The sequence below is a fragment of the Puntigrus tetrazona genome, chromosome 4, assembly GCF_018831695.1.
Source record: "Puntigrus tetrazona isolate hp1 chromosome 4, ASM1883169v1, whole genome shotgun sequence".
NCBI classification, from domain to species: domain Eukaryota; kingdom Metazoa; phylum Chordata; class Actinopteri; order Cypriniformes; family Cyprinidae; genus Puntigrus; species Puntigrus tetrazona.
Window position 1 is genome coordinate 662233 of NC_056702.1, and position 22500 is coordinate 684732.

The window sequence follows — 22500 nt, forward strand, 5'->3', positions numbered from 1 at the left end:
AATTGTAAAAATATTTTAAAATACTATAATAATATATTTATATGTGACCTATTTTTATAAATATTTTAACACACACCTGTAATATCTAATCAATCAGCTTCAGCTAACATGATCATGAATAACCAGGTTCTTGAGCTAGAAAGTGCAAGCTTCATTTTCCAGAAAGAACAGCTGGATTCATTTTAAATGTACTTTTCAGAAATGAAACTTCCAGGTTTATACCAAATTATCCTTAAAAACTTCTCGCGCCACCCAATTAAGTGGCATCTGAAGAAAACAACCCTGGGACCTAGATTACTTCAAGCATGTCGCTTCGTCTAGGTTTTATATTAATCCAAATAAAGCACGTTCTATCACGAAAAAACAAAGATGACAAAAACTCTCCGAGAGGCTTCAATCTAAACCGAAATGTTTAAGGTGGTAAATTGAATTTCATGCACTGTAACGAAAGACATTTTTACAGCGGCTTTCGAGCGATGATGAGTAAAACACATATGGAGGAGCTCTATTAATATTTCATCAAGTGACCGCAGGCTTTTTCATTAAAATGCTCTCTGCCTGAAATAATATCGCAGATGATTTCTGCCAGTTGTACTTTGCGTCTGTGAAATGAATAAATAAAAGAAGCAGCTTAACGGCAAAGAGGCAGCTTAAGACTGCCAGAACCTGAAACGTCAAGTATAAATAATAATTATAGAGCTTATGGTATTAGTGCTTCACAACAAACACACAAACACTCTTCTCTGGCGTTTAATTCAAAAACCTACTCTACTGCAATGCAATACTCCTACGTGAACGTTTGAATAATCGTTTACCTTTAAAGTCAACATGAAATGACACTTGCGACCTATTTGGACCCTTTTTTTTTTACCGTTGGATTAGCATGCACTCACGAACGTGCCCGGGTAGACCACAAGCATGCCTCCTGAAAGCAAACGCGGTCATTTTGATTTCATGTTGACTTTAAATGAGCGGCTCGACCTCTGCATGTCAAATCCTCTGCTCGTTTGCAAGCCAAAGCCTCAACGGGTCCTTGGCGGCTTGCAGCTGAAAAATGCAAAGAGTTTGAGAGGAAAAGCGATGAGAGAGCACAGTTGTGGATGAGAGAGCGTGATGTTTTGCCTTGCAGAGAGAGACTGAGAGAGAGATGAGAGAGAGAGAGAGAGAGAGACAGAGAGAGAGAGAGAGACAGAGAGAGAGAGAGAGAGAGAGAGAGAGAGAGAGAGAGAGAGAGAGAGAGAGAGAGAGAGAGAGAGAGAGAGAGAGAGAGAGAGAGAGAGAGAGAGAGAGAGAGAGAGAGAGAGAGAGAGAGAGAGAGAGAGAGAGAGAGAGAGAGAGAGAGAGAGAGAGAGAGAGAGAGAGAGAGAGAGAGAGAGAGAGAGAGAGAGAGAGAGAGAGAGAGAGAGAGAGAGAGAGAGAGAGAGAGAGAGAGAGAGAGAGAGAGAGAGAGAGAGAGAGAGAGAGAGAGAGAGAGAGAGAGAGAGAGAGAGAGAGAGAGAGAGAGAGAGAGAGAGAGAGAGAGAGAGAGAGAGAGAGAGAGAGAGAGAGAGAGAGAGAGAGAGAGAGAGAGAGAGAGAGAGAGAGAGAGAGAGAGAGAGAGAGAGAGAGAGAGAGAGAGAGAGAGAGAGAGAGAGAGAGAGAGAGAGAGAGAGAGAGAGAGAGAGAGAGAGAGAGAGAGAGAGAGAGAGAGAGAGAGAGAGAGAGAGAGAGAGAGAGAGAGAGAGAGAGAGAGAGAGAGAGAGAGAGAGAGAGAGAGAGAGAGAGAGAGAGAGAGAGAGAGAGAGAGAGAGAGAGACAGAGAGAGAGAGAGAGAGAGAAGAGAGAGAGAGAGAGAGAGACAGAGAGAGAGAGACAGAGAGAGAGAGAGGGAGGAGAGCACAGGGAGCTCATGAGCATTAAACCCACAGCATTAGAGGAAACCTAAAGGCTAGGAAATAACGTGATCTGGTAATTACACGCTCAGACAAGAAACACCACAATCACCAGAAAAACATCCGTGAGAGAAAATATAAATGGGTAGAAAATGGATATAAATATACGTGATCAATGAGTATATATTAATGCAGGGTTCCCACTTTTTCAGTGTTTTGGGATTATTGCACATGCATGCAGACAAAAAAAGGGTTTAAAAAAACAAAAAAGGGTTGCAACACTTTAAATTGATGTTTTTAAGCCAAAACGTATTAAAAAGTGAGAAAAGAGAGAGAATAAAAATAATAGAGAATTAAAGAAAATTTCTCTATTAATTTAAATATATTTATCTTAATAAATATATACACATTTATATATTATATAATAATTTAGTGAATTGCTTTTAATGATTCATTCAATGGTGTTTGTAGTTACTAATTTCTGTTTATTTATATACTAATTTATATACCAATTTATATATATATATATATATATATATATATATATATATATATATATATATATATATATATATATATATATATATATATGTGTGAAGTGTGACCCTGGAGTACAAAACCATTAAAAATATCTATTTTTATTTTATGTTAAAATCATTAAGATATTAAGTAAGGATCACGTTCCATAAAGATATTTTGTGAATGCCCTCCTGTAAATATACCAAAACCTAAATATTGATTAGTAATATGCATGGCTAAGAACTTTAAAAATGATTTTCTCTCCCTCAGACAAACCCTACATCAATGGAAAGCTGTCAGATTATGAATACTCCTCATGTTTAAATAAAATAACCCTTCATTTACATATCAGATTATGTATTTATACACACAGTGTGCACCCGATGCTGGACCTGATCTATCTGACCCATCCGGCGGTTTGCTTGCAGGCTGTGGGAACCCTGTGCGCTCTGTACCTTGGACAGATGCTGTCTGTGCCGGCGCTCTATAGTCAGGTCCCCACGAAACACGGGCGAGGACACTTCAGAGCGGGAGTCCGGGTTGAGCGGGCGGTTGGGGGAGAAGGTGTGGTACCCGGCCAGAGAGCCGTGGGAAGGGGACGTGGGGATGGACTCGGCGATCTGGCCCATGGTTTTGGGGCTGGGCAGCGTCCCGTATCCGACCCGGCTGTGCGCCTGCCTCTGCTGCCACTCGTACAGCTGCCACATGGTGTCGTCCCGAATGGAGCGGCGCTTCTCGGTGCTCGTGGGCTGCAGCGCCCGGTCGTACACCGACCCCGCCACGCTGCAGATGCTGTCCGGACGCAGCATGTTCCTCGGGAGCGTCCGGTAACCCTCGGGATAGCGCGGGACGATCTGAGCGCGGTGGCTCGGCATGTTCCTCGGCAGAGTTTGGTAGGATGTAATGCTGCAGGATAAAGACATATGGGTTTGAGTTCAAGAAAAACAAAGGCGCAATATGTCACATTTTTTTATAAATTAAATAAATTCTGCTTTTAATTCTGACATGTTTTTAAAAGAAAAAACATAAAAATGATAAATGGAAAACAAAGAAACTTAATCAAACTTAATAAACTAAATATTTTCAAAATATTTGAATACTTATACATGTATATCTTTATATATATATATATATATATATATATATATATATATATAGATATATATATATATTATATATAAAAAAAGTTGTTAAAAAGTTTCATGATTTTAATTTGAGTTGTTTTTGATCAATAAAATATTTAAAACCATTAAAATGGAGATCAGAAACATTAAACCCTCAAAACCTAAAGGGACATAATTTTGAAAAAAAGAAATTTGGGGTCGTCGCTTTTTTTCCCCCTATTATTATTGCTCTTTTGTTGATTTTCATTGCTTCTATTGTTTTCATGTGTAAGTCACTTTGGAGAAAAGAGTTTGCTAAATGTAAATGTATTTATGAATTACCAAAAAAGGGTTTAATATTAATTTCTCATTCATTTCACATCTCTTTCAACTCTTAATCAAAATATTAAAAAGTGACCTTTTATTTAAACAAAAATTAAACCAAGTAAAAATAACATTATTGTAAAATATTACTACAATTTTAAATAACCGTTTCCTATCTGAATTTGAATTGAATACACTCTATGCTGTAATATATAATTATCATTTTTGTCAATTAAATTCATTTATTAATTTATTGTCTTTAAATTAAATATAAATTCTTTCTGCGTGAATTTAATTATTATTTATGCCCATCTTCAACATTTGGTAGAAGACAAGAGAAGTTGGCGTCACAGAAAGGTCAACGATATACAAAACAACTCCACTTGAAGAAGAGAGTTTTATAATACAATCATGCTAATAAGGCCCGGCTTTGACTTTCTGATGATTTCCTGTTGTGCCGCGGGTGTTAATTAAGCACCGACTCATTAGCATACGGTAAAAGCATCATGCTTAAACTCGTCAGAGCGCCCTTCACTCCGGCTGATCATTAAAAAGCTCTAATTTTTCGTCGCTCGTCATCCGCTGATCGTTCAGAAATAATTAGAGCGTACACGAATCGGCAAACGCACGCGTGCCAGGACGCTTTCCGACGAGTTGGTCTTCACCAGATCGGCTTAGCGCTTTTATAGGCACCATTAAAAGGTTTGGCATGAGCAGCCTTGTACTGACGGAGCAGAAATCAATAAAGAGCTCCCGCTGCCAAGATGCACGACCACAAAAGTCGTGTCTCAATTTGCTGAACACGAGGAGCTCCAAACGATGTTGGCTGGATGCAGAAAAGCAGCTCAATTATCTGCCTCGGTGTGGGCACTGGCAACATTAACCTAGTTTAATCTAATTTCACATTTTACAGCAGCTTATTTAATTGAACGCAATCTAGCAGGTATTAATACATAATCGCTGAAATACAAAAAAATAATCGCTGGCATATATATTGGCACCTATTTTAGGCAGATTTTGAAAAATGCTAAATTAAGCCCATTTTTAATACTCTTGAATAATAAAAGAGTATTAATAATAAAATTGACAATGACACCGTTCGTTACTAAGATATGTTTAATACTAAGATATGTTTAAAAAAAAATATTATTTGAAGCATGCATTAAATTTTTTATCCAGAATGCCCCCCTCAAACGTTAAACAACTAAAACATTTGTAATATAATAAATATTATATTTAAATATTAAACATACACTGAAAATATTTTTTTATTAATTTTGAAAATTGTTACAAAATTTAAAGCCTAAAAATATTTTTTACACAACTTAATAAAAACTGTAATACTAATATGCATTTAAATATGTTACTTAAAACATGCATTAAGATTTAATAAACTAAATAGAAAACGTGCAAAAACTTAACTAATTTTACATTTTAACTTATTTAGACAATTATAATAAAAATCATGCTGTCTTTAAAAATCTCACTTGAAACCTGCATTAAGCAGGAGATTTATTACACTAAATACAGCACTAATAAATCAAACATTGTTAATATTGTGCAGAGTTGTCATCTTTTAATCATCCTTGCACATCTGTTATCCTGGACGAAATCAAAAAACCCTGTCAAACTCTCTTTATAAAGATAAACCAAAAATAAATCAGAAGTGTGGCATGCAACCCCGCGCTCTGCTGAGAGTCTGGGGAAAGTTTTTGATTGGTTCAGGGCGTGCATACGCAAGAAACCCTGTCGAAAACGAGCCAGGCGGTGGTCTACGCGAGAGCGTAGCGTGATATGCGCACGAGTTGCACAAATATTGATGATAGTTTCTGAAGAGCATGTAGGCAGAGCTTCACCGATGCCTTTTGATAATCGGCATGAATCAGCATCTTAAATAACGCGAGCACGCGGCGCCGTTCTCTCTTCCTGTTCCTCTTCCTGCGCTGACAGCAGCTCTGATCCACTTGGAGACAATTTTTTGCGCTGCCGGAGCACAAAGCTCCATGACTTATTCATCAGAGGAGAGGAGGACGAGACGAGCGGAGCAAACACACGTCCTCCTACTCTGCCTCGGCTAAACGGAGGATGGCACCTGACAGCAAACGGGCCGGCGGAGGCTGGGAGGCCGGGCAGAGCTGGAAATATCTGCTGGGTCGTGATAAAGAGCTCGTGTGTGTCAGGGGACCGAGAGTGGGAGAGAAAACAAACTCAGACAGACAGAATGATGCACGGATAGCGCATCTGGTTTGTTTTCTGACAGACGGCGAGCAAAAATACAACTATATATGCTCATCTGCAAAAACCATGCAATTGCATGGAATATTTAAACTGCAGTGGGGCTGTTCTTATTAAGTAATAATAATAACTAAAAGTCTGAGACGTAATTCAGAGAGGAACGTGATATCGAATGAGGAAAGCGGAGGGGGTGGCTTGTTCGTTCTACTGCAAATTGATTGGATGTTTCATTGAGAAATGAACGCTGGAGGGGCGTGGTTTATGATGTCACGCTGACGTCATCAGAAAAGAGGGGAGGAGCATTACAAGAGCTGGATTAAAGAGTACGAAGGTAAACACAGATAGTCATTAAGACTTTAAACGAAAACAGGCAAAATTAATAATTGTTTACATATTAGTTAGTTTTACAGCAAAAGCAGGTAACTCCACATTTCACGTTTTAGGGTTCACTCGATCTTTGTAATCTCCTCGGATGAGCGAATGCATTTAAGTGGAAAGTAGCTCTGTCACCTGATTACACCGCGCCGATTCGCCAAAGCGCACTCAACCGTAAAACGTGAACTCGCGATTCCTTGAAAGTGGCTTTTTTTGACCAAACGCGCTAAGGTTTTAAACCGCACTAGATGTGGAGAATACTGCGCCACCATCAGCACATTTTTCTGTTTTTGCAAACGAACGCTCAAAAAGCAATCGTGCGTGTTGCGTAGTCCGTAAGCCGTTTAGTTTGTTATAAATAAGGCCCCTGGCTACAGGGTCCCTCACCTCCTGGTGTCGTCGTCCGGGGCCCGCGTGCGATGCGTACGGACCCACTGCTCCAGCTGCTGCATGGAGTTGGTTCTGCTCAGGGTTCGCTCAGGCTCTGCCGGGGCCGTGGTCCTCTGGGTCATCGCGCTGCTCATGTCTCCGGGGCTTCTGTCTCCTCCTCGCTCCCCGGAGCCGTTGACCTGAGCCGGCTTGTACTGGCCGGCCCCCGCCGCGCTCTGGAGCTGTCTGGAGGACGAGACGGCCGCAGCGATGGCCGCCGCTTGAGCCGGCTGGAGCTTGATGCTGTTGATCTTAGTGAGCGGCCGCTCCGCGGCGCCCTCTTTCTGGAAGCCGTATTTCTCGCCCTCCCGCGGCGGCGGTACGGGTTTCTCCGGATCCTTCTGCTGCACGTGTTTGTCTGCGTGAGGGTACCTTGCGTCTTTCTGCAGGATCTTCTCGCCGTCTTTCAGCGGAGCGTATTTCTCGCCTTCCCTCTGAAGCGTGAACTTGTCTCCGTCTTTGTGCAGCGTGTATTTCTGGCCGTCCTTCTGCAGCAGGTACTTTTCTCCGTCTTTGTGGACGGCGTATTTCTCGCCGTCTTTCTGCAGGACGTATTTGTCCACGTCCTTCTGCAGCATGTATCGGTCTCCGTCCTTCTGCAGAGCGAGTCTCTGAGCGTCTTTGTGCAGGGTGTAGTTGTCGGCGTCTCTCTGGAGGGTGTATCGCTCTCCATCTTTCTGCACGCTAACCCTGCCGTCTTTCTCTTTCTGCTTGTCCGCGGCTTTCTGCTTCTTCTCCTCCTGGCGGAGCGTCTCGCGGTTTCTCTCGTTGTTTTGGATCTCGGGTCGGGTCAGGACTCTGTGATTCAGCATGTTGTTCATCTCCTGAGGGCTGCGTGAGTCAACCTTTACCTTCTCAAGCCTGCTGGAAGAGAAGAAACAAGCTAGCGAGTGAGAAAAACAAGCTCCAGGTCTATCATATTTATAAAGAGCTTCACTACACAAACTACGTGTGATGCAGAGCGCCACCGAAACACTAAATAAACACGAGCTCTTTCTGACCGAACATTTGTGCCTCTTAATAAAAGTCACTTTGTTTCTATGAAAAGCGAGCTGCGGTTCAATCGCAGCTGTGATCCCGCCGGCGGGAAAAAAAGGAGAAAAGCAAGCGTTTGAGTCTGAGAGAACTCTTTTTATCTGCGATTGTGCTAAAAGCTGTAATGAAACAGAGACACAGAGCTGTGGAAATCTCTTCTCGACAGACTCTCTCGGGATGAAGTCAAAAAGGTATGACAAAAGCACCGTTATAAAGAGTAAACACTGAAGTGACTGAAGGGACTAAAAGACAAGTTAACAAAATGATAAATAATTCTTAAGCAGGAAAATATTTACAATTAATTTTTGTACATAGCGCATTTATTACAAAATTCAATCATCTTCTTAGCGGTTATAGTTATTTATATAGCGTTTTTTAATTATTTATATTATTTATTACATTGTTTTGCTTTTTAGAAACAGCTTCTTAAAATATACATTTAAAAAAAAAAAAAAACATTTTGACATTATTAATGATCATAAAGAACTTTATTATTTTAATTTATTATTTATTCGACATTTTTCAGTTAATTCTATTAATTACTTATTTTGTTTTGCTTAAAAAAAATTCTTAACCCAGAAAATCAAATTGAGTCAAATATTTTGTATATAAAAAGTGCACATTATATCTGAGCACAAAGAACTTTAGGTTTATATATATATAAAAGTTACATTTTTGACAGTATTACTAATAAAAAATTCACATATCTCTGACAACTTTAGGTTTAAGAAAATAATTTGCATTTAAAACTTAATGAGTATTTTGAATATTGTGAGTAACTGAATAACAATTCACGTTACCTCTACTCGTAACAATCAACTTTATGCTTTAAAAAATTCTAATAGAAAAAATGATTAAAAAGATGAAATAATTTGCAATAATATTAGTATCTTGACAGTATTACTGATAATAAAAACATTGATTTTATTATTTATTTTGAAATTATTTACTTATATTGTAATTGATAACTTCCTTTTATGAAGTTCAGACTGAACCGAAGCACATTTCTAACCTTCTGATTGGCTCAGAGTGGACCAACGCTGCATCCGTCATAACCTTCATCCATGACTCCATTTCTTTGGCTGTGTCAGTGCTGAAATAGTACGTCCGCATGTTGGGATGCGTCGCCTAGTCGTGAAAAATCAACATAGCAACCTGAGGGGAAAAGAGACTGGACGGTGAATACCAATAAATACCTGCTTTGGGTGTCCTAGCTGGTGTCAGCGGCACAAAATGCAATAATGCTTGAGTAGTCTTTCTGAAGTGAGCAGAAATTCGTCAGGAGGATTTGAGCTGACAGACCCCCGTCGTTCAGAGCCCCTCAGGAGTTTGTTTGACTGCTCGACTCTGACAGCTTTTGTCTGGATATTACAACTCGTCTTTCACAACAGTTTATATAAGCTTCAAAGAGCAAACACTCAGCGCTTTAGAATAGTTAGCAAGAACTCTGTTCTCAACCCTAGTGGGACGTTTCAGTCTACATAGGCAGCATACAAAATACGTTTCTATGAGATACGCTCTTAATGGGTGCCGTCAGAATCCGAGCACTGATAAAAAAAACATCACCATAATCCACAGCACTCTATCATTAAGCTGTTTTAGCTTGGGGTCATTATTATTGGCTCGTATTTTGGCCAGAAGCAACGGTTTGAAGTTAAAAACGTCTTATAACGATGGATTTGCTTCTTACAAACGTGCAGCTCTTGGCTTCACAAGATGTTAACTGACGGACTGGAGTGGTGTGCATTATTGTGGTGTTTTTATCAGCTGTTTGGACTCTCATGCTGACGGCACCCATTCACTGCTGAGTGCTATAATGCTACATCTCTCCAAATCGGTTGAAGAAACAAACTCATCTGCATGTCGGCCTGAGGGTGAGTGCGTTTTAGGCAAATGACCGTTTTTGGGTGAACTACTCCTTTAAGGTCTATATAACGAAAGGATGAAGGCATTTTCTGGTTAACGCAGGGAAGTATGTTAACGAGGCATCGTGCAAACTCAGGACTCACCGTATCAGCGAGGCTCCATCCAGTAAACATGTTGATGCTCGAGTTCACGAGTCCTCACCGAGGACAAGTCACACCATTGTGAAACAGAGAATAAGATCGAGAAAAAGCAGTGAGTCGACATGGAAATACCTGCACTAATAGGTAAATGACTCCACAGAGATGCAAACTCTCACAGAACAAGGCACAAAAACGCAGCGTCGGCTGAAAAGTGCCATCCAGTAAAAACCTGTGTCAGGAAACCGGTCTAGCTCAAGTTAATGATTGCTTTACTAGAGCCAAACTCTCGCCCTCGAGCAGGACGGCAGGATTTTATATTCAAGACTTAATTAAACTCACAGGTGAACACACCGATCCAACCCAGGAGAGAGACTAAAACGGTCTAAACTTTCATTCTCACGTTGATATTAAAAAGCTATGCTGGCCTAAAGTCAGCGTAATATTTCTAATACTTTTAATGGAAACAGTCAGGGTCCTAAAAGTTATTAGGTAAGTAAAAATGTTGTGATTCGATTTGGTATCTAAAAGAGGCAACGAACAACGCATTTTATTGCATTTATTAATCTAGGTTTAAGTTAATCTAGGATAAGTTATAAATACATGTGCAAAAGTTTGTGGTCAGTCTTTTTTTTAAAAGAAATTAATTATTTTATTCTGCAAGGATGCATTAATTTGATCAAAAGGCATTTTAAAAGGCCCTAAAAGTTTCCTACTGCAAATAAATGCTAAAGGAATCCTGAGAAATAAGTTTCCACAGAATTATGAAGCTGTTTTTAACACTGATTGATCATGTGACACTGAAGACTGAAGTAATGATGCTAAAAACTAAAGCTTGTAACCCCAGCAATCAATTGCATTCTTAACTATATCTATTATCTTTTTACTGCAGTTTTGATCAAATAAATGCAGCACGAACTTCTTTTAAAATGAAATCTTACGTTGATATGCTATTGCCTTTCTAAAGTTACATGGAGAAAGAGATCTTAAAGGTGCATACATGTCAGTTCATGTTTGAATTTGTACAATTAACCTTAACCTCGTTTTTCCCAAATGGTGGCCAATAAAACAGCAAGGGCTATTATAGAAAAATGTTTGAGAGAAAGCGAACGCGTCTCTGACCTTGAAGGCGTATTTTCTGCTTATGTGGTCGTCCACAGATAGCATGGAGATGTGGAAGCTGGGCAGGAGGATACTTCCCAAGATCCCCTCTTCCTTCTCATCTGAAGACACAAAGAGAGAGAGACGTTAGCATATATTAGCCGGCTGCCAGGGAACCTGTTAAACTTGAAGCTGACGGCTGGGTGTTTATTTCGGCAGGGCTTTGGGTAAACAGTCCGGAGGGGCTGATGGGAAAACTGCAGGGTTGTGTGCATCCGAGCGTGTCAATTGTGACTGCTCTCGACTGTGAACTCCATCGTTTTGATTGCAGACTGCGACCAATCCATCAAGAGTTGCTTGCCGACAATTCAGAGCGACGGCGGTGTTAACCCTTACCATTACCGCAACAATGCCAAAAACAGCCATTAATCCATTCAACGTTCACAAAAAATGTATTTTATTTGCAAAACCTACCATTCAATCGTTCGTCAGAAATAACAGCACAAGACAAATGAAATTCAGACTATCAGCACAATTAAGAGTGATATTGCTTTTAATAGTTTACCCATAGGTCCATAGAGTTATAGTAAATTTATGAAAATGATTTATGAACGTTTTATAGGAACAATTTATGAAACATTTTGAACTCTACACCTACAAAAACTCAAAGCCACCAAACTAACGAAGTTGAGTTTTAAACCCGAGGTCAGTATCTCAAAAAATGAGCTTTCGGTAAAATTTCGTTTGGGCGCAACACCAACATTTTCCCCATAAGATGGCAGAAAAACTCAGAGCGTTTGTGATTGACTTTGTTTCTTTCTTTTAAATATTAGACCACAAGCGCACACGCATACAAACCACACTCTGACATTCATACCAACACACCCACACAATTGTAGCTGCATTATTTATCCAATTGGCTCAATAATAAACAGAGGCAGAAAAGAGGAATAAAGGAAGTCAAACATTTCAATTTGAAGTCTTGCCAACAGAATGAAAGCTTATTAGGAACAACTGCATCATTTTACAGTTAAACGACACTACGATTAAAAATAGCAGTTGTTACATTTTTGGTCCTGAGGAGAACAATTTTTTTGTACCTAGTGTAAAATAGATTCAAAGGAAATGAGGGTGGGATATTAAAGGTACAGTAAAAATACACACCTGAGTCAAAATGTTTGCAGTTAGCAAAAATATAAAATATATAGAAACTAAACTAAAAATGTCCATAAGTCTGCACACGGTTTAAATAAACAGAAGGTCAAAATTGAGCAACTTGACACCAATTCATATCTGTTTTTGCTTTGCCAACAAAAATAGTTCCAACATGATTCAACAAATCACTTAAAGACCTGAATGAACTGAATCAGTTGAGTGAATAATTCAACGAGAAATATTATTGAATGTTCCTGAATGAGTCAGTGTTTTTGAAGTAACAAACCACTTGTTTAATCGCTGAATCATTTGAAGATGATAGTATATTTTGATAGTACTGTGATAGTACAATTATCATAACAGTATAAGTCTGTGTTTTAAAAGAATTTGAATGAATGAATACATTTCTCAGTCATAAAGACAGTCACTTGTAAAATAAACAATCGGGTTGAGTGAAAGATTCAATCATTTACTCATGAAGACAGCCGCCGGTTTCATTTTCGAGGGAGTAAAATCAGTTGATGGAAATATTCAATCATTTTCTTATAAACGCAGTCACTTGTTTCAATCAAGATTGAATCGTTTACAGGTGACAAATATATTTTGCTCATGAATAAGTCAGTGTTTGGGAAGGAATGAACTCCTCACTCACACCTGAATGATCTGAAATGGCTGAACGGTCACTTGTTTCGTCTCTGAATCAAATTGGTTGCATGGAAAAATTCATTGATTGACCGACAATATATTTTATTTGTTTTTGAAGGAATCGTAAAAATGACTCACTTGTCAACCTACTGGTATAATGCTAACTGAACGTTAAGACTCTTGGGATGCAAACTGAATAGAACATGCTTGCTTTTCCTCTGCCATGGAGACCAATGAAGGCAATGATACTTTAGCACCGTTACACACAATTGTCTTTTAAAAGTTCCATGGAGCAAGTTTTTGCATTGTGGAAACATCCCACACACACCGAGTCCTGGAGCAGCGTGCGCGGCGTTCAGAAGAGAAGAAAGCTGCCGGTGGCTCACAGCAGACGAGCAAACAAACACAGAGATGCTCAGCTCTCTCGTCAAGATCAGACTCAGCGGGCTGGCTTTAGGGAAAGCACATACTGATACCGCCAGAAAAACAATTCAAAGCTCAGAGGAAGTTCACAAAACTCCAACGGTTCTGCGCCAGATCTCAGCCAACAGTCATTAGGACCGGAGCGGTAAACAATTATTCTGGATATTTGCCATTAATGATTCTTTAAATGCTTCGGAGGAAGAAAGACTTAGAACAAAGAAAAATAATTATACTGCCAAATGATGAAAGATGTTCTTTTATACTGTAAAAACGCCAAACAGTTCTTGCAGAAAATGCTCTTCGGTGCCTTTTCACTCTTCTTAAAAGGCGACAAAAATCAAGTCAATATTAAACAACAATACTAAAACATACAAAAATACAAAAACAACCATTCAAAGGTTTGGGGATTGTTTCTTCTGATCACCAATACTGCATTTATTTGATGCAAAACTATAATATTGTGAAAATAACTGTTTTCTATTTGAATGCATTTTAAAGAGTCATTTATTTCTGTGATGCTATTTCCAGCATCATCACCCCGGTCTTTAGTGCCTCCAGAAATCCTTCTAATACGGTCATTTTCTGCTCAACTATTTAACATTATTATCAATGTTAAAAACATTTGCGCTGCTTAATATTTTTTTGTCAGATATCTATGAAGAACAGAAAGTTCAAAGGAACAGCATTTATTTTGATTATATTTTCATTAAAATGTCTTCACTGAGACTTTTGACCAATTAAGTGCACCTATGCTAAAGCTATTAGAAAGTACTTCTTTTTTTAAAACTGTTGAACAGTAGTGTATTTTTACGCATTTGCGTTTCCCAAACCTAGCTGAAATTCAAAAAGTATTATTATTCACCACCTTTTTTTATAAAACTTCATAATGCGTATGGTTCAGTCACGCTAAATAAGACAAATAATTTATTATTTCATGCTGAATTTAACACATATCCCCATTAAAAATTGCCTACTAATATTTTACACCCCAGGTAGTAAACATAAGAGTTCATAACAGTCTGTACTAACTCCATGCGTGATAAGACATCACATGCCTCGCATATGATTGTACTGTGACCAAAACGATGAGCTGGCGATGCAGTAGCAGCTGACACAGACAGGGGGCGTCAGAGATCGGCCCTCCTCCGCTCTCAGGGCCGTTCAGAGCTTCACCTGTCCTTCATCACTGACATACACATGCAACATTTAATCTGAGGCGTCGAGATGGAGGATATGTACAGGCAGTCTGAGCACGTCCGATGCGTGGCTGGAATACTGCTCTGTCTTCTCTGTCAGCCAATAAACAGCCTCGGTCCTCTTGGGTCTGGCTGTGAAAGGAGGATCTGATTGCGCTGCCCGACTGTTTAATTGCACAATTTATGGAGATCTAAGAGAGCGTCCTCAAGAGACCTCAGCATGCAGCACAACCCGTCCAACCTTTGGGCTCATACTGTGGGAGCTTGTTATACCAAAGAATTGATTCTGATTGGTCAAACACAATATTTAAATATCTGAATAATAATGCTATCTTTTGAGAAACTATACTGAAATTATATTGATGCAGCAAAAAATAAATAAAATTTTATATATATATATATATATATAACATATTTTATTAATATATAATATTTTTAATAATTTTTATAATATAATTTAATAATAATTATTTTTAATAATAATTAATAATTGTATTAATATATAATAATTTAGAAAAATATAAATTCATTATTAATTTATTTTATGTGTGTGTGTATATATACACATATATAAAAAAAAATAAAATGAGAAGTGTACTAAAAGTGAAGTGTATTAAAAATCCCTCAAACTGAAATAGAAATCATAAAAAGATAACTGAAAACATTATTTGAATGCAGATATTTAAATATATAAATAAAAATAATGTTCAATATGAGAATATAAAATAAAAAAGTTGAAGTATTAAAACTTCAAAATCATAAACGAATTAAGCAGAATAGAAATAATAATAAATAATAAAAAGACAAAGGCACATAACACAATTACAAAGAAACGCAAAAAAAGCATATTTAAAATGAATAATAAAAGTGAATAAATACTAAAATAGTTAGTAAACAACATTAAAATACTACTGAAATAGTGACCACTGTCAATGGTAACACTGTATAACTGAACACAGATTCAACATTTATATAGATTTATTATTTGTGGCCATCTCTGTGATATGATATGATCATTAGTCCATAATAAACCTCATCAGGGTAATTCTACTGAGACACTATAATGTCCATTGTAAATATCCATTATTTAAGTTACAACTGACAATCATAGAATTCTTTTAAAAAAGACTAGCTATTTTTAAAGGATAAAAACGACTCGCTCAGAGTGAACCACAAAAAGAATCAAAAGAACCGAACCCAATCATTACTGATTCAAATTCAGGAATCAGAATCATTTAGTAATGTCTGCCATTTATTCAGATCACAAAAAAAAAAGAACTTTTGGAAACCATATATAAACCATTTATTAAGTTCTATGTAAAACCCACAGATAGCAGCTTCAATGTGCAACTTGATCATAGCAGACAAAGTCAAAAATCACTGTGAGGTGTGTGTGTGTGTGTGTGTGTGCGTGTGCGTGTAAACAGACACACTAGACCCACCTCTGTAGTAGAAGAGGCACATGTCAGACAGAACGAACCATCTCTTCTTCCACATCTTCATCCCGGTACTATCCTGTAAAATCCAGCAACACAGAAGCCGCCAATCAAAGCCCGTCCCTTTCCAACGCACGCTTCCTTCCCTCAAACACATCTCTGCTTTGTTTTCCACTGTTCTCAAGAAAGGAAACTTTTTTTTTTTTTTTTTAAGGTGACTCGTTTATTTGAGGCATGAATCGCATTCATATTCCTCCCTCGTGTTTTACTGTTTGTTGTGTTAATGTTTGCACCGTGTAAGCACGTAAATTTTAATTCAGACAACAAAGCCTGATGGTTTTGCTTGTGCTGCGGAGGAAGTTTGGGGAAGGGGAGAGACCACCTCTGAAGTCATGTTTTTCAAAGGAAAGCTGGCACAGCGATCACACGCAAAGACGCGCTCGATGCGGCTGTAACACTCTGTGTGTTTGTTTCCATCTGCCTTTTATGAGAAGAGGTTGTGAAAAATATGATGCAAAAGCACAAATGTGTTTGAGGAGTCGTGCATGGTCTGCATAAAACACAGGCAGATAAAGCAAGGATGAGGCGTTTGATGGATAAGCTTTTAAGTGCAGGCAAATCTCAGGAAACATGACCATCAGCAACTAAATAACCACCAAAACTGTTCGACTGATAACTTTTATGTGATATAACCATGACGCATATTTTTTAAATATATTAGTACTAAGGAAATTAAGTATCATGGAAAAATTCATATAGAATTATAATAAATAATAACAAAAAAAAGCTATTTATTTGTTTGATTTCGTGATGCAATATTTTCAAGTTAAAATAAATTCTAACACAATATACAAATATAATTCTATTTAATAAATTATAAAATAACACGCATATATACTGATAACTGTTAATGTAAAAAATATTAAAACATTTTTAACAGCTATTTAATATTATATTAGGTCCTAACAATAGAGGCCAAATTACTCAAAATGAAATAAATATTGAAATATATAAATAAACTGTTAAATGCATAATTATTTAATATATAAATAAATGAACACTGAAATGCATAAATAAATATATACATATTTATTCATGTAATTATTTGTATATTTATTTATCTTTTATTAATTTCTTTAAATTTTCATTTATATATATATATATATATATATATAAAATATAAGTTAAACTTACAAATTTTGTGATACATTAAAAAACGAGCATAAAACACACTATTTATAAATAAATAACACTATATATTAAATATATAAAATGAATTTTTTGAATCTATGCATTTATTTATATATATATATATATATATATGTATATATTTCATTATTTATTAAACCATTTATTTCTATATTTCAACATTCATTTAATTATGTAATTTTGAATAATTTGGCCCTCCATACCTACGATCTGGACGAATTCACTGAGGCTGTAACTTCGTATATCAGTTTCTGTGAGGATAAGTGCATTCCCACCAGGACCACATTCTGGCCTATCTGAAGGACATCACCGGACCCTTACTGGACCCTCTTCAGTTCGCCTACAAGGTCCGTGGATGATGCAGTCAACTTATGCCTGCATTACATCCTACAACACCTCGACAGACCTGGGAATTACGCAAGGATCCCATTTGTGGACTTCGGTTCGGCCTTCAATAGCATCAAGCTTGACCTCCTCTCAAAACTGACACGGCTCTCCGTGCCCACCTCTATCTGTCAGTGGATTACCAGCTTCCTGACAGACAGGCAGCAGTTTTAGTGAGGCTGGGCAAACTCTCACTATCAGCACTTGTGCTCCTCAGGGTTGTGTTTTCACGAATGACTGCACTTCAGAGAACCTCTCTGTCAAACTCCTGAAGTTTGCGGACGACACCACAGTCTTCGGCCTCATTCAGGACGGTGACGACTTTGCTTACAGACAGGAGGTTAAAGAGCTGGCTATCTGGCAGGGTTTTTAAGGAACGCTCCACTTTTTTTGGAAATAGGCTCATTCTCCAACTCCCTCAGTGTTAATAAGTTGAGTTTCACCGTATTTGAATCCATTCAGATGATCTCCGGGTCTGGTGATAGCACTTTTAGCATAGCTTAGCATAGATCATTGAATCCAATTAGACCAGTAGCATCGCGTTCAAAAATGACCAGAGAGATTCAATACTTAAAACTCAACTCTTCTTTGGTTTATCGGGTACTAAATAACAGTTTAGATATTCTAGGCCAATATGATTAGGAACTATGCTTTCATTCTGGTGCAATAATGATAAGAAAATATACATAATATACACAGTATACGCAAATATATTATGCAAAGAAAAATCATTTGAGAATCTATTGAAAATAATACTTAAATAATTGAAAAATTACTTGGCAGAAATATGCTACATACTTTTTTGTGTGCATTTATAAGCACGGAGCCACAGACCTGTTTGTAAAGCCAGCCGTTTTTCACCACCGGGGCATTGGGGTTCCTCTTGATGGAGTTGGACCTCTTGCCGAAGTTGTGGACTTTCTTTGAGGACCTGGAGAGCTGCAAACAGAGAGAGAGAGAGAGAAAAGAGAGAGAGAGAGAGAGAGAGAGAAGGGCTTGTGAAGGCTCGATCTTGCCTGCATACATTATTCAGCGATGGAGCTGTAAATAATTACAACTTACTAGTGAAGTCCTTTAATGCATGCATTATGAATCAACAGCACTTACGAACCCTCAAAATGTTAAAAAACTGCTTAACAGAAGTCAAAACACACAGGAAACAATCTGAGGAGAGTGAATCTGACATCGGATTCACCTCTTGATTATGTCCACCGAACCCTCCAGTGATAAATGCTGACAATAATAAATTATTAATGCACATTTAATGCCCCTGTATGAGTTTTTGTCCTATATGTATATAAATTCAACTCAACAACAGTTCAATAAATAAAAAAAATATTTTTGTGTCCGATTTTAGACAGAATATTGCCTGTTTGCTCAATTTTGCCAATGAATATTTTATGAACGTATGCTTAATTTAAATAATCTATGCATATGTGTTCTTTTATTCATTTGAAAAAACGGCAACATCCTGAACAACAGCCATTCATTAATTCTTCATCTTGTTTGGGTGTCTTTATGTTATACAGAAGTAAAAAATATTTGGTGGGTTGTCTGAATGACAAGTTGACTAGTCTTTTGAAAGCCTTGCATAACGAGTCTGATTTAGAAACTTCTAAGAGGTCATCCACATTGTTTTTTATGCAAGATATTGCATTAAAAGGCATGATGGTAACACTAAAATTAAATAAACTAAGATCAATGATTGCTTAAGATGGATTTTTAACTAGCTGCACAACCCACTGCATTTTTATGAAACCCTATATCAACTTAACATCACAGAGCGAAGGCGATGAAGCCGATGTGCAGTAATGAGGACAATAATTGTGTAACATGCTATTGATGCATGATGGGACGGTCCAATCTGTCATGCTGGAACTAGGCCAAGGTCAGCGAGTTAGCGACTCACTCTGGTTGTTGGGCTGCTGGGATGTGTGGTGTAGTCTGAGCCGCCCGTGTAGTTTGACGCTTCGCTCATGGTGCTGGTTGGGCGTTCTTTCTTCTCGGTCGCTGGTGCTTTGGTCGCTGGTCTGGAAGAGGTGAGGAGAAGACAAGAACATCAGTAAAGAATCTCAGAATGGAAGCAAAACAGAAAAGCAGTAACAGCTAGATACAGTAAACTGTTTTCTGCATGCAAAGTCTCTATGGTTTATATATAGAAAATAAATCATCATTGTCCTTTGTACAATCAAACATCAATCATATATACTACAATATGTATAAAAAAAATGCACACTTCAAAGCTACATGATGAACATTATTTGCATTTAGGTCGTGGAGACTAACATACTACTTTAACGACAGATTCTGTTGCAGAATTCCAAGTCATTCTGCATAACAGAAATCCAGTTTGAAGCACAAATCACATTTTCAAAAAGAACTGCTTCAACAAACACAGACTGCAGATGCAATTACCAATGCATTTTTACAAACTAAAGATGTTTGCGGCAATCGACAGCAAGCCACACCTGGCATCAGATTTAAAACAACTACAAGTCTCTGAAAGAGAGCGACTGCCGTGCAGATAAATGAGGAAAGTTCTGGAGCTTCCGCGAGACACTCAGGAAGTTCAGGCCTCTAAACGGCTGTTTTAATAAGCCAGAGCACTTCAGCATTGAGACAGAACGAGAAAGAGAGAAATATAGGAGACAGGCCCCATGCATCAAAGCAATTACTCACTCCACGTCTCCGCTGATCTACTCCCACACAATTGACAACCTTAAATGGCCTGCCAGCTCCGGCTCTGACATACCGCAGACGCAGTTTATGACCCAGTCAAGCTGAAGGGCAAAAGCAAAGCCAACGCCAGAAAAAAAAAATCAAGGTTGTAAAACAAACGCCACCGTCTTATTTAACGAAAGTGAAGAGAAAACACAATAAATACGGCCATAAACCCTGAAATCCCGCGGCATTGCGGACGCTCATTCGGGAGACTCTGTCCCGTAGGGCTGGCCTATATTTCTACGCTACGGTAGAGCGACGACGTCTAGGGAAAGCGCTGCTATCTGGAGCAAGGGAGAGGAGAGAACACCAGGGTAAAAAATAAGAGCTGTCTGGCTTCTGGGTCACGTCGCATGAGGAAATAACTCTCTGCTTTACAAAAGGCTGAATACCAGCAGCACTTAAACAACAAATTGCATCGGGAGGTTAAATGCATGTTTGTGCATTTAAAGGGTCGGTTTACTCAAGAACGACATTTGTGTCATGTTTCATACCTTTATTTCTTCAACACAAAATGAGTTTGCTGCTGCTTTCCATATAACGAAAGCGAAGGATAACTGTAGATGTCAAGCTCCACCAAGGCAAAAAAAAAAAAAAACACATGATAAAAGCGTCCTGTGTGACTTTATCCCGCCAGTCTGATGACATGCAATAGCTTTGTGTGAAAAGTAAAGCAGCAATTCACTGAAAATTGAAGAGATCCAACTCATCTGTCCAGGCTTTCTCATGGGAAATGCAGATGTCCAGTTTGAGGACAAATCACTTTAATGAGCTGGATCTTTTCAATCATTCAAGCCCAAAAAAAAAAAAAAAAAAAACACTGACTGATTGTTAATTCTTAATTGAGTGGCCAACACTGAACTGCAGCTGAATTTAAGAGCATGCTGTCTTATTTAATTGTTTTTTTTTTTAAATGCGCAAGAAATGCAAAAAATATATATAAATAGAAAAAAAATAATTCATTTAAAAACAACTATTTGGAATTCATAATTTTTATGATGTTTATAAGTGCTTTAAGTAAAGCTACTTTAAACCAGATGAAAATATTTACTTGCATTTTGTTCATAAACACAAATTGTTCATAAACACAAGTTGGTCAAATACACTTATATTTTAGATCTATGAAAACAAGTCTTGATATCCCAGTGCCGCTGCCCAGGCAAAGTTAACTTGTTTCAAGGATTTTCAAACTTTAAAAAGAAGAGGCCAATAAATTTGATCTTTTTTTCCACATATATTTCATAGAACGTGAGAAAACTTTAAATGACATGCACGGGTTGTCTGGGCTGCTTTTATGGTGCTTTCGGGTGCTTTTTGAAGCTTATTATAATTGCACTGACAAAAGAAAAAAAGTCTTACAGGTTTGGAACAAAAGGAAAGCTTTTTTTTTTTACTGAAACACTTCTTTAACATACTTTGTCTGCATGCGTGCTCTCCGTTTGGCATAATCATCTGATTTTGCATTGGAAACAAACACAAAGAGACGCTTTGTGAGATCTTTGAAGCAGTCGGCAGTCACGCATACACCAGCACCACAAAAAATACACAACAGTCCATCCCCAGAGTCATTTAAAGAAGGACAGGGGTCAGGGTAGCACACAGATCCGAGTACGACCTTCCAGGCTGCTGATCTCAAATTAAATTGAGCATTCAACACGGCTATTAGCGTTCATTAATTAATCTCTTCTCAAATAATGAGCTTTGGTAGCCACGCCGGTGGCCATCATTCGGCTGACATCTGACGGCGTCTTTAGAGGAAGAGTGGCAGAGAGTGTGAAATTAGCCCCGTGCGGAGCGGCTAAAGTGCACCGAATCCAGAGATAATTGACGGAGGGGACGCTCAGATGGGTTTGTGGGTTGGTTGGGCACCGGCTCGACTGGAGGTCATCGGCTAAAACGCATGAGTCATGCTAGGCTTTAAAACTCCCCGTCTGCCACCATTTGTCTCTCACGCTCTTCAACTCAGCCTCATTTGACGAGGTTAAACTCGGAGGCCAGGAGGAACGTTAAGAGAATATCACAAAAATGCGTGTGCTTAGACCTGCAGTGCTAGGTCTGAGACATTGAGAAATGCCGCCTGTTGTATATTTCTAAGCAAACAGAGACGTTTAATGAGAAAGATGTGGGCGGGAGCTCATATTGATAGAGAAAAAGATGCCCGTATACGATTGAATAGCGAGAGGGATTTGTGATGTCATGCACAAATGAAAGTAATTACATTAAACCAAAATAAGATAATGGATTGTATATAGTTGTTGCTAGCTATGTATACTGTATGTATTCTAATAAAAATAAAAAAATCATGATTTCATGATGACTGTAAAGCAAAACCTTCC

The 22500-nt window shown here is 38.1% G+C and overlaps 1 protein-coding gene across 18 annotated transcripts in view; it reads right to left on the bottom strand.

Moving 5' to 3' along the window:
• The window catches only part of plekha5 (pleckstrin homology domain containing, family A member 5), a 131114-nt gene that overhangs the window by 18785 nt on the left and 89829 nt on the right, over positions 1-22500 (bottom strand). For 11 of the 18 annotated variants that reach the window (XM_043236461.1, XM_043236465.1, XM_043236460.1 and 8 more), the window contains 7 exons: positions 19353-19473; positions 18278-18382; positions 15857-15929; positions 11017-11117; positions 8904-9019; positions 6815-7720; positions 2846-3296 (listed from right to left, as the gene is read on the bottom strand). In XM_043236461.1, the coding sequence (XP_043092396.1) occupies positions 2846-3296; positions 6815-7720; positions 8904-9019; positions 11017-11117; positions 15857-15929; positions 18278-18382; positions 19353-19473 (1873 nt within the window). The other 7 variants (XM_043236479.1, XM_043236462.1, XM_043236458.1 and 4 more) reach the window with 5 other exon arrangements.